Genomic DNA, 13628 nt, shown 5'->3' on the forward strand with positions numbered 1-13628 from the left:
TGGTTCCTGTGTCCCCCAATGAGAGGCGATAAAGAAACACAGTTTTACTTATGAAAATGTATTCCTTATAAAACGGTATATCAGAAGATCCTAAAGATTCTGCAAGTCATATAAAATGTAGAAATCAGAATAAATGGGATTAGGCCGTTTTAACATGAAATTGGGTTGTGGTTCCCACCTTACTGGCAGCATCATGCTGGGTCTCATAGTCTTTCTTGGTTTCTAAGATTTTCTTAACAAGACTACCTGAAAAACATGGAATGAAAATGTCAGCATTTACAGAATGAACGTAAAACGAGAATTTAAACTGTTAACGTCCGTCAGTTTCCACGTGGCATTTTGACTCCATTATTTCCTGATTGAACAGCACTAAAGTCACAGAATATTCTCAAATAGGTCACGACTGATTAGTAGTAATTCCTTGCGCTGTATTACTACTCCACGACAGAGACCATCAATATCAGAGTGGTGGAGGTCCATCATCCAGCAGCCCCACCAATCAGCACTGGTAATGGCCAGATGTAAACATGTTGGTCCAAGCTGCAATGTGCAGGCCTATTCAATGTGTAGTGGCCACTGCCGGATACTGCAGAACATCTCTTATATAAAGAGTATATAGTGCAGAACCAAGCAGCAGCTGCTACATACTGAATGGAGTCGTGCAGTGCAGCTCCATCGAATGCATTTCACATACGGAGCAAATAACAGCTAATTGGAGGCACTGGTGGGTGTCGGACCTCCACTGACCTGATATTGATGACCTATCTTATGGATAGCTCATCATTATCTTATGACGAGACACCCCGTTTAAGCTCAGTGAGAACTGGATTTAATTAAATTCCCCCTGATGGAGGCATTAATAATTTTATTTTATAATTTAAAAAGGGATTTTCCACTTTGGGGAGAATTTTTATTTTCCACTTAAATGCATGTATTTGTTGCTACATTTCTTTTCGTTTTTTGCAGTTGAGCTTCATTAACAACTTTGCACTGTTTTTCTTCTAGAGTCTGTGTTGTTATGTCTATTGATGGCTGTAGAAAGAGTTAACTGAGAATCCATCAGTGATCTCGTTATGACAATCTTACAGGAGAGTTTTTAGATCTTTATCTGTATTTTTTTCTGGACTCAACTGATTTATTTTGCTGACAGAGGTGTCCTTTGCTGACAGAGGTGTCCACATTCACCCAGGCATACAGACATTGGCCTTCAGTAAGTGTTCACATTTGGACAGGGAGGTCAGGGACCCATCAGTTTTAATGAGATCACCTTGACGATGGTTGATGGGCTCACACTATTTGATCAAATTTTGTGCAAAGCGTCTCTCAAATATTTTCCTAATGTTCAAAAGCCATTTTACTATTCATATTTCATGTATTTCATATTTGACATGCTTTGGCACGATAGAGTGCAACCTTTTTTGTATTTTGTATATGGAGGTAGCTGCTCCTGGTATGCACCTATTCACACTAGTTTGGATGTGCCAGTCGTTTTTCTGTCAACTCAACTGATTTATAGCCACAGACCACATCAAGGTTGAATGTGCAGGATAACAAAGCGCCTGTAAAAGGCAAACAGTGCAACATTTTTAATGAAATCCAATTGCCTAAATGTGTTTTTTTAGCCCTCAAATACATGCATTTAAGTAAAAAAAAAAGTCATCAAAGACAGAAAACCTGATTAACATCATGGTTTAAGCTGGTGATGAAATATCTATAATCATATCTATATCTTCCACATGTCTGAACTACAACTCACCGTGCTTCTCATCTCCTGGGAGATCCAGTTCTGCCTCCTGAAAAGAGAAACCAGGTAAGATTTGTCTTCGTGTAGATAGAGGATGTATCACAGCACACAGTGTTATGGTCTGACACCTACCAGATCCATTTTAGGCATCTCTGACAACTGAGAAGCTTCTTCCACCACAAACTCATTGTCGTCATCATCATCACCACCGTCATCTTTCTGCTTGTCGACAATCACATTGGATACACCTTTTCCACTGCTGACCCTATGCAATAATAATATATGTCAATAACAAGCCCTATACTCATCCTGTTTTCATGAATGCACAGAATTATTGTCAGTTCATCAGGTGCTTCTGTAGGTGGTCTCCCCTCGACGTGTAGAGGGTTCCTGAAGGCTGGCATCGAGAAGCAGGGCTGTCTATAGTTACTATACAATACAGGTTATTTGCATATGGCAGAACGCAGACCAAGGCAAAGCTTCTGAACCAGAGACCAAGAACTGTGATGCACTGGTCACCTACCCACCTTTCTGGAGCGACGACTTCTGCACTGGCTTGACGTCTGACTCTTGGTGGTGCAGGTCGGGCACTTCCAGGTCGTGGGATTTTTCTACAACAAATAAGATATAAGCAGCAAGAAGACACTTGTATCACTGATAATTATTTATTATGCTTATATAGCACCATCATATTCTGCAGCGCTTTAGACATGATCATCGCTGTCCCCATTGGGGCTCACAATCTACATTCCCTATCGGTATGTCTTTGGAGTGTGGGAGGAAACCGGAAAACCCGGAGGAAACCCACGCAAACATGGGGAGAACATACAAACTCCTTGCAGATGTCTAAGTGGGATATCAACCCAGGACCCTGAGGCGGCAAAGAAACAGTTCTAAGTACTGAGCTGCTGTGCTAAATAGACATACTAAGGCCGCTTTCACACTTCCGTCGGTACGGGACCGTCGCAAACCGTCGGCCCGACGTACCAACGGACGTTGTGCAAAATAGTGCACAACATGGGCAGCGGATGCAGTTTTCAGACGCATCCGCTGCACATTATGAGTTCCGGGGAGGAGGGGACGGAGTTTCGGCCGCGCATGAGCAGTCGAAAATGGCGGACGCGTCACACAAAAAAAAACGTTACATTGAACTTTTTTTGTGACGACAGTCCGCCAATTACAGACGCATCCAGTGCACGACGTATGGAACATGTGTCCATACGTCGCGATGCGTCGGTAATACAAGTTTATGTGCAAAAAACGCATCCTGCGGTCAACTTTGCAGGAGGGTTTTTTTTCACAGAACGACGCATTGCGACGTTCACATTCCGACGGAAGTGTGAAAAAGGCCTTATGATGAATAGATTACAAGTCCGGGGATTTACCTTTGTGCAGCAACACTTGTCTCCGCAATATCATGACTTTCCGAATTGTGCAACTCTGAAACTCCAACTTCTAAAGAAAAGGAAATCAACAAGTGCAGAATGTTACATGGTAATAGTAACATAGTAATTAAGGTTGAAGGAAGACTTTAAGTCTATCTAGTACAACCCATAGCCTAACCTAACATGCCCTAACATGTTGATCCAGAGGAAGGCAAAAAAAAACCATGTGGCAAAGAGTAAGCTCCACATTGGGGAAAAAATTCCTTCCCGACTCCACATACGGCAATCAGACTAGTTCCCTGGATCAACGCCCTATCAAGGAATCTAGTATATATACCCTGTAACATTATACTTTTCCAGAAAGGCATCCAGTCCCCTCTTAAATTTAAGTAATGAATAACTCATTACAACATCATACGGCAGAGAGTTCCACAGTCTCACTGCTCTTACAGTAAAGAATCCGCGTCTGTTATTATGCTTAAACCTTTCCTCCAGACGTAGAGGATGCCTCCTTGTCCCCAACTTGGGTCTACAAGTAAAATGATCATTAAAAAAGGTCCTTGTACTGTCCCCTCATATATTTATACATTAAAATAAGATCACCCCTTAGCCTTCATTTTTCCAAACTAAATAGCCCCAAGTGTAATAACCTATCTTGGTATTGCAGACCCCCCAGTCCTCTAATAACCTTGCTCGCTCTTCTCTGCACCCGCTCCAGTTCAGCTATGTCTTTCTTATACACCGGAGACCAGAACTGTGCACAGTATTCTAAGTGTGGTCGAACTAGTGACTTGTATAGAGGTAAAATTATGTCCTCCTCATGAGCATCTATGCCTCTTTTAATGCATCCCATTATTTTATTTGCCTTTGTAGCAGCTGCCTGACACTGGCCACTGAATATGAATATGAGTTTGTCATCCACCCATACACCCAGGTCTTTTTCATTGACGGTTTTGCCCAGAGTTTTAGAATTAAGCACATAATTATACATCTTATTACTTCTACCCAAGTGCATGACCTTACATTTATCCCCATTAAAGCTCATTTGCCATTTATCAGCCCAAGCTTCTAGTTTACATAAATCATATTGTAATATAAAATTGTCCTCCTCTGTATTGATTACCCTGCAGAGTTTAGTGTCATCTGCAAATATTGAAATTCTACTCTGAATGCCCCCTACAAGGTCATTAATAAATATGTTAAAAAAAAGAGGGCCCAATACTGACCCCTGTGGTACCCCACTGCTAACCGCGACCCAGTCCGAGTGTGCTTCATTAATAACCACCCTTTGTTTCCTATCCCTGAGACAGCTGTTAACCCACTTACACATATTTTCCCCTATACCCATTATTCTCATTTTATGTATCAACCTTTTGTGTGGCACCGTATCAAAAGCTTTTAAAAAGTCCATATACACTACGTCCACTGGGTTCCCTTGGTCCAGTCCAGAACTTACCTCTTCATAGAAATAGACGCAATGACAATAGAGATAAGCCCCAAATGTCACACTACCCAGGTCCGGCGTCCACCTGGATCCTCCATGGCAGCGGTCATTTCTGTGCTTGCCCCTTTTGGCCTCTGCCACTTACAAATCCCCACAATAACATGATGTTGCAGGACCCTAGTAAAGGGCATAGGAGTCCAAGATGCCAGGTGGAAGATTATTGGCCTAGGTGAGAACATGGCCCTAGTCTGGCTGCCACAAACGACTGAAGTGGACATCCCTAAATGATGATAATAATAAGCTATAGAGAATCAACCATTGGCCCTCAATATCTAATCGGATGGGGTCTGACATTTGACATTCCAAATGATGACTTGTTAGTAGGGTATGTGACACTTAATGGGAACCTGTCACCCCGTTTTTTCAGTAGGAGATAAAAATACCGTTAAATAGGGCCTGAGCTGTGCTTTACAATAGGGTATTTTTTGTCCCCTGATTCCCTACCTATGCTGCCGAAATACCTTACAAAAGTGTCCTTTTTTCGCCTGTCAATCAGGCTGGTCAGGTCAGATGGGCGTGGTCACAGCACTGTTTCTCCCCCACATCTTGCTTAAGTTCCCGTTGGTGGCGTAGTGCTTCTCGCATGCGCAAGTGCCGAATGCACTGCGCAGCTGTAGAAAAAGAGCGCGCTCGCCGCTATTCAGCGGTTTCTCGGTGGGCGCGGCCATCTTCCTGAGGCCGCACGTGCGCAGATGGAGTCTCCTGCTTCCCGGGGCTTCAGGAAAATGGCCGCAGGATGCCGCGCGTGCGCAGATGGACATCGCGGCGGCCATTTTCCTGAAGCCGAGATTCGAACTCGGCTTCAGGAAAATGGCCGCCGCGATGTCCATCTGCGCACGCGCGGCATCCCGCGGCCATTTTCCTGAAGCCCCGGGAAGCAGGAGACTCCATCTGCGCACGCGCGGCCTCAGGAAGATGGCCGCGCCCACCGAGAAACCGCTGAATAGCGGCGAGCGTGCTCTTTTTCTACAGCTGCGCAGTGCATTCGGCACTTGCGCATGCGAGAAGCACTACGCCACCAACGGGAACTTAAGCAAGATGTGGGGGAGAAACAGTGCTGTGACCACGCCCATCTGACCTGACCAGCCTGATTGACAGGCGAAAAAGGACACTTTTGTAAGGTATTTCTGCAGCATAGGTAGGGAATCAGGGGACAAAAAATACCCTATTGTAAAGCACAGCTCAGGCCCTATTTAACGGTATTTTTATCTCCTACTGAAAAAACGGGGTGACAGGTTCCCTTTAATGAGCAGCAGTGCCCTCTTCTACAGTCATCTATGTAGTAGCAGTTGTGCGGGGTACTGCAACGTGGTCTCATTCCTGCAATGTAATGAGTATGCAGGTGAACAGAACAGAAGAGACGGCAGAGCCCGGTGAGCGCCCTACCTACTATGACCAGCTGCTCGGTGTGGGCGCCTAGAGCTGGACCTCCACTGATCTGATAAGGTTAGCCTATCCCTAATGTAGAATATCCAGATTTTGAACCTGGAAAGCCAGTTCATAAACTCTGCTCACAAAGAAATACACATGGGCCACATAGCAGTAAACCCAAGAAGATGAAAACACATACTGATATCAGACAAAGATTTCATTTTCTGACTTTAGAACAGCCCAAAATGCACTAAATTTATTAAGAGGCATATACTTTTTATTCAATTTCATTCCAATGATCTGATTTTTTGTTTATAGACCGTAATATAAAACTCCAGTGTCAAATTGAGAGTTGCCTCATGTCAGGTGACTAATATTTCCTCTGTAAGGGTATGTGCCCACGATCAGGAACTACTGTGGGTATTTATGCAGCATCAAACCCGCAGCAGCCAGCCGTGACAGCATAGTGAATGGGATTTCAAGAAATTCTATGTCCAATATGCGTCCACAGATACCTGCGGATCACCCGCGGAGACAGACATGCGGTGTGTCTTTCCATGTATAGGATGTGGTAAATCCACACGGTTCAGTTAACACATGCGGATTCTCCTGCTTTCAATAGAAGGCAACGATTTGGACACAGTGAACGTGCACTGCATCCAAAGTGCTCCTAGTTGTGGATCGTGAACACCTGGCCTTAAAGTAAAATAGAGCCCTGACCCCTATATAAAAAAACATGATGGACTTTATTCCTATTACAGCACCTCTAACCCCTTCAGCCCCGAGCCTGCTTTCACCTTCATGTACAAGGTTTTTTTTATTCTTTATTCACATCAAAAGAAAAAAACAACAACTGTATGCTGATCAGTGATGTGTCGTTGATCAGTGATGTGTCGCTGATCAGCGCTCGACGGCTGTAGGACGCATGCACGGATATGATTATTTTTTAAATGCTTTGCTATCTGACACTAACCCTGACTAAATTAAGTAAAAAATACTGTATTAGATGCTAATCTAGTCATAGCAACTAATCTAAATTATTTTTTTCATACACAAAAAATAAAAACTACCTGAGACCTATCAAGTGATGTGCATCACTGACCAGAACAAAAAAAAAATGGTGTCAGGAAATATGACGTATTTGATTCTATATTATCACGCACACTGAGCTCTGCTACATCCATTAGGTCTGGGTAAGACACACACTGCAGCTGTGGTTCCCCCGACAGCCCCTCCTCCCTGCCTAGATAGCTCTCCTTCTCACTGTCTGTGTAATTCTATACCACCATTTCCCCCCTCCCTCAAGAATGTGTTGGTTACCAGAAACCAGTTCTTTATTTGCAGCCATGTGCTTCCATTTGTGTATGAGAGTTATTCAAGATGGTATAACTCGACTCCAAGTAGTGGTATAGGTGTGAATCTTACATTTTTGGAATGTGCATCAGTAGAGCTACACACCAGTGCGTTTTCTAATTTCCTGTACCAGCAGTATCCGAGAAATGGATTACTACTTAACCGGGTCATAAAGATACCTCGTGTTTAGACTTAATAGAACTCTAATCTCAAAACAAGATCAATATGTTCGTCGTCCTTCCACAAGCCCCTCCTCAAGAGGTGTGAGAAATAGAAGAGTTGACATAAGGGGAGGGAATTCCAGGGCGCAGCCCACTCAGTGATGTCACAAGCAGAGGGTATAAGAGATTTAGCCTCATTTTAGGAGTGGCTTTTGCCAGGACGTCAGCTAACAGAAACTCTGCAAACTGCTGATGCATTGGGATGTGTCGCCCTTCCCGCAGCTGCATGGCCTGCCATGATATCAGAGAACTGTAAGTGCTTTTTCATCTTTAAAGGGAACCTGACACCCCCCCCCCCCCCCCCCAGGCGTTTGACACTAAAACAGCCACCTTGTGCAGCAGTAATGCTGCATTCTGACAAGGTGGCTCTTTTAGTTATTGGTGCTGTAACTGCAGAAATAATCCGTTTTGTAATTTGTCCTAAATACCTTTCTTCAGTCCTGGAGGCCTTTCCCCCCCTGCTGCAGACGCCATACAGCCGTCACTCAAGTCTTCTTGGCGCCGGGCGCCGCCTCCTCAGCGCTGTTTTGAAATCAGCCGGCGCCTGCGCTCTTTTGTCATGCCATGATTTATAATCACAGCTTTGATGCGTCTTGGCATGCTTTCCCCCAGTCTTTCACACTGCTTCCGGCGCAAAAACGTAAGCAGTTCTTCTTTGTTTGATGGCTTGTGACTATCCATCATCCTCTTGATTACATTCCAGAGGTTTTCAATGGGGTTCAGTTCTGGAGATTGGGCTGCCCATGACAGGGCTTTGATGTGGTGGTCTCTTAATTTTTGCCAGGGCTGTATACGTCATGCCTTCTGCAGGCGCAGTGAGCGCTGCCCGTCCTCTGTCCTCATATGCAGTCTAGCTGACTTCGCCTGTGCGGCCGCCCTGCCTGTGAATCCCAGCCCCTCAGTGTCTTCTGATTTATTCACACTGCGGGGCTGGGATTCACAGGGAGGGCGGCCGCACAGGCGCAGTATATACATCACATAGGATTCACTGATACTGCGGTGTATTGATAACAGAAAACACTGGGACTAATGTAAATACATCACATAGGAGACACTACAACTCTGCAGAAGGCAGAGGTGAAACAGCAGAAGAGTACTGGTCTGGTAAGCATCAGCTCATTCTTAATATGGTCTAAAATACTACACGTTATTATAAGAACTAATCTCACAATGTCTCAGGAAATAATGAACTACGCAATTATGGGCCTAATGGCTCTATATATTTAATAGAGGTACCTTATGTATGTATTAACTATTCTTTGTATAAATGCATTTGCTATATTCATTATAAATGTCAGATTTTTTTTTTACCTTGTACAATGCACCTTATTTAAAATGGGATTTAACAATTAATGAACCTGTGAAACTACTTCTATTGTGAGTGTTTTGTGCATAAAACTGTACATATGGATCTCGTTCCCTTTAACCCCTTTACCCCCAAGGGTGGTTTGCACGTTAATGACCGGGCCAATTTTTACAATTCTGACCACTGTCCCTTTGTGAGGTTATAACTCTGGAACGCTTCAACGGATCCCAGTGATTCTGACATTGTTTTCTCGTGACATATTGTACTTCATGACAATGGTAAAAATTCTTTGATAGTACCTGCGTTTATTTGTGAAAAAAACGGAAATTTGGCGAAAATTATGAAAATTTCGCAATTTTCCAACTTTGAATTTTTATGCAATTAAATAACAGAGATATGTCACACAAAATACTTAAGTAACATTTCCCACATGTCTACTTTACATCAGCACAATTTTGGAACCCAAATTTTTTTTTGTTAGGGAGTTATAAGGGTTAAAAGTTGACCAGCAATTTCTCATTTCTACAACACCATTTTTTTTTAGGGACCACATCTCATTTGAAGTCATTTTGAGGGGTCTATATGATAGAAAATACCCAAGTGTGACACCATTCTAAAAACTACACCCCTCAAGGTGCTCAAAACCATATTCAAGAAGTTTATTAACCCTTCTGGTGCTTCACAGGAATTTTTTGAATGTTTAAATAAAAATGAACATTTAACTTTTTTTCACAAAAAATTTAATTCAGCTCCAATTTGTTTAATTTTACCAAGGGTAACAGGAGAAAATAGACCCCAAACATTGTTGTACAATTTGTCCTGAGCACGACAATACCCCACATGTGGGGGTAAACCACTGTTTGGGCGCATGGCAGAGCTCGGAAGCGAAGAAGCGCCATTTGACTTTTCAATGCAAAATTGACTGGAATTGAGATGGGACGCCATGTTTCGTTTGGAGAGCCCCTGATGTGCCTAAACATTGAAACCCACCACAAGTGACACCATTTTGGAAAGTAGACCCCTTATGGAACTTATCTAGATGTGTGGTGAGCACTTTGACCCACCAAGTCCTTCACAGAAGTTTATAATGTAGAACCGTAAAAATAAAAAATCATATTTTTTCACAAAAATTAACTTTCCGCCCCCAATTTTTTATTTTCCCAAGGGTAAGAGAAGAAATTGGACCCCAAAAGTTGTTGTACAATTTGTCCTGAGTACGCTGATAGCCCATATGTGGGGGTAAACCACTGTTTGGGCGGATGGGAGAGCTCGGAAGGGAAGGAGCGCCATTTGACTTTTCAATGCAAAATTGACAGGAATTGAGATGGGACGCCATGTTGCGTTTGGAGAGCCACTGATGTGCCTAAACATTGAAACCCCCCACAAGTGACACCATTTTGGAAAGTAGACCCCCTAAGGAACTTATCTAGAGGTGTGGTGAGCACTTTGACCCACCAAGTGCTTCACAGAAGTTTATAATGCAGAGCCGTAAAAATAAAACAAAAATTTTTTCCCACAAAAATTATTTTTTAGCCCCCAGTTTTGTATTTTCCCGAGGGTAACAGGAGAAATTGGACCCCAAAATTTGTTGTCCAATTTGTCCTGAGTGCGCTGATACCCCATATGTGGGGGGGAACCACTGTTTGGGCGCATGGGAGGGCTCGGAAGGGAAGGAGCTCCATTTGGAATGCAGGCTTAGATGGAATGGTTTGCAGGTGTCACATTGCATTTGCAGAGCCCCTAATGTACCGAAACAGTAGAAACCCCCCACAAGTGACACCATTTTGGAAACTAGACCCCCTAAGGAACTCATCTAGATGTGTTGTGAGAGCTTTGAACCCCCAAGTGTTTCACTACAGTTTGTAACGCAGAGCCGTGAAAATTGAAAAAAAAAAATCTTTCCCCCAAAAATTATTTTTTAGCCCCCAGTTTTGTATTTTCCCGAGGGTAAGAGGAGAAATTTGACCCCAAAAGTTGTTGTCCAATTTGTCCTGAGTACGCTGATACCCCATATGTTGGGGGGAACCACCGTTTGGGCACATGGGAGGGCTCGGAAGGGAAGGAGTGCCATTTGGAATGCAGACTTAGATGGAATGGTCTGCAGGCGTCACATTGCGTTTGCAGAACCCCTAATGTACCTAAACAGTAGAAATCCCCCACAAGTGACCCCATATTGGAAACTAGACCCCCATGGAACTTATCTATATGTGTTGTGAGAACTTTGAACCCCCACGTGTTTCACTACAGTTTATAACGCAGAGCCGTAAAAATAAAAAATCTTTTTTTTTCCCCACAAAAATTATTTTTTAGCCCCCAGTTTTGTATTTTCCCAGGGGTAACAGGAGAAATTGGACCCCAAAAGTTGTTGTCCAATTTGTCCTGAGTACGCTGATACTCCATATGTTGGGGTAAACCCCTGTTTGGGCACACGGGAGAGCTCGGAAGGGAAGAAGCACTGTTTTACTTTTTCAACGCAGAATTGGCTGGAATTGAGATCGGACGCCATGTCGCGTTTGGAGAGCCCCTGATGTGCCTAAACAGTGGAAACCCCCCAATTATAACTGAAACCCTAATCCAAACACACCCCTAACCCTAATCCCAACAGTAACCCTAACCACACCTCTAACCCTAATCCCAACCCTATTCCCAACTGTAAATGTAATCTAAACCCTAACCGTAACTTTAGCCCCAACCCTAACTGTAGCCTTAACCCTAGCCCCAACCCTAACTTTAGCCCCTACCCAAACTGTAGCCCTAACCCTAGCCCTAACCATAGCCCTAACCCTAACCCTAACTTTAGCCCCAACCCTAACTGTAGCCCTAACCCTAGCCCTAACCCTAGCCCTAGCCCTAACCCTAACCCTAGCCCTAACCCTAGCCCTAATGGAAAAATGGAAATAAATACATTTTTTTAATTTTTCCCTAACTAAGGGGGTGATGAAGGGGGGTTTGATTTACTTTTATAGCGGGTTTTTTAGCGGATTTTTATGATTGGCAGTCGTCACACACTGAAAGACGCTTTTTATTGCAAAAAATATTTTTTGCGTTACCACATTTTGAGAGCTATAATTTTTCCATATTTTGGTTCACAGAGTCATGTGAGGTCTTGTTTTTTGCGGGACGAGTTGACGTTTTTATTGGTAACATTTTCGGGCACGTTACATTTTTTGATCGCTTTTTATTCTGATTTTTGCGAGGCAGAATGACCAAAAACCAGCTATTCATGAATTTCTTTTGGGGGAGGCGTTTATACCGTTCCGCGTTTGGTAAAATTGATAAATCTGTTTTATTCTTCGGGTCAGTACGATTACAGCGACACCTCATTTATATCTTTTTTTATGTTTTGGCGCTCTTATACGATAAAAACTATTTTATAGAAAAAATAATTATTTTTGCATCGCTTTATTCTCAGGACTATAACTTTTTTTTTTTTTTTTGCTGATGATGCTGTATGGAGGCTCGTTTTTTGCGGGACAAGATGACGCTTTCAGCGGTATCATGGTTATTTATATCTGTCTTTTTGATCGCGTGTTATTCCACTTTTTGTTCGGCGGTATGATAATAAAGCGTTGTTTTTTGCCTCTTTTTTTTTTTTTCCTTACGGTGTTTACTGAAGGGGTTAACTAGTGGGCCAGTTTTATAGGTCGGGCCGTTACGGACGCGGCGATACTAAATATGTGTACTTTTATTGTTTGTTTTTTTTATTTAGATAAAGAAATGTATTTAGGGGAATAATATTTTTTTTTTTTTCATTATTTAGGAATATTTTTTTTTATTTTTTTTTTTACACATTTTGAAAATTTTTTTTTTTACTTTTTTACATTGTCCCAGGGGTGGACATCACAGATCAGTGATCTGACAGTGTGCACAGCACTCTGTCAGATCACTGATCTGACATGCAGCGCTGCAGCCTTCACAGTGCCTGCTCTGAGCAGGCTGTGTGAAGCCACCTCCCTCCCTGCAGGACCCGGATCCGCGGCCATCTTGGATCCGGGGCTGGAGGAAGCAGGGAGGGAGGTAAGACCCTCGCAGCAACGCGATCACATCGCGTTGCTGCGGGGGGCTCAGGGAAGCCCGCAGGGAGCCCCCTCCCTGCGGGAAGCTTCCCTATACCGCCGGCACATCGCGATCATCTTTGATCGTGGTGTGCCAGGGGTTAATGTGCCGGGGCCGGTCCGTGACCGCTCCTGGCACATAGTGCCGGATGTCAGCTGCGATAAACAGCTGACACCCGGCCGCGATCGGCGGCGCTCCCCCCATGAGCGCCGCCGATCGCGCTGGACGTACTATCCCGTCCGTGGTCATGGGGGCCCACCCCACCTCGACGGGATAGTACGTCCCATGTCAGAAAGGGGTTAAGATTATTTTGTTTGGAGTGTTCCATTTCCAATCATTGTAATTGTTTGCATTAAATATGTAAAATAAAATGTGTTTTGATCTATTCTGGTAGTGGCTGTATTTTGTAGGATATATGTCTGCGGTATACGTTGGTGACAGCAGCTCTACGACACTGCTCTTTTTCTTATCTAATGATTGCCATCGATAAATCAATGTGATCAGACTCTCCTAACTTGAGTCTTTGTTCCCCTAAACCCTCTCCTCCTAATATCTTTATGTAATGAAGGGGATGTGGCAGGTTTTCTTTATTTGAATATTGGACGAGTTATAACTACTGAAGGGTCTTACCTTCATCACTGCCAGCATCTCCTGTAAAGTGAATAAAAAGTAACTATTACAATCCTGT

At 43.4% G+C, this 13628-nt stretch overlaps 1 protein-coding gene across 1 annotated transcript in view; it reads right to left on the reverse strand.

Moving 5' to 3' along the window:
- The window catches only part of TRAF3IP1 (TRAF3 interacting protein 1), a 63787-nt gene that overhangs the window by 18045 nt on the left and 32114 nt on the right, over positions 1 to 13628 (reverse strand). The window contains exons 8-13 of the mRNA XM_069733300.1: positions 13571 to 13591; positions 3130 to 3199; positions 2272 to 2355; positions 1877 to 2009; positions 1757 to 1793; positions 179 to 246 (exon numbers count right to left, since the gene is read on the reverse strand). Coding sequence (XP_069589401.1) covers positions 179 to 246; positions 1757 to 1793; positions 1877 to 2009; positions 2272 to 2355; positions 3130 to 3199; positions 13571 to 13591 — 413 coding nt within the window. The remainder of the gene's footprint in view (positions 1 to 178; positions 247 to 1756; positions 1794 to 1876; positions 2010 to 2271; positions 2356 to 3129; positions 3200 to 13570; positions 13592 to 13628) is intronic.

The sequence above is a fragment of the Ranitomeya imitator genome, chromosome 7 (genome assembly GCF_032444005.1).
Source record: "Ranitomeya imitator isolate aRanImi1 chromosome 7, aRanImi1.pri, whole genome shotgun sequence".
NCBI classification, from domain to species: Eukaryota; Metazoa; Chordata; class Amphibia; order Anura; family Dendrobatidae; genus Ranitomeya; species Ranitomeya imitator.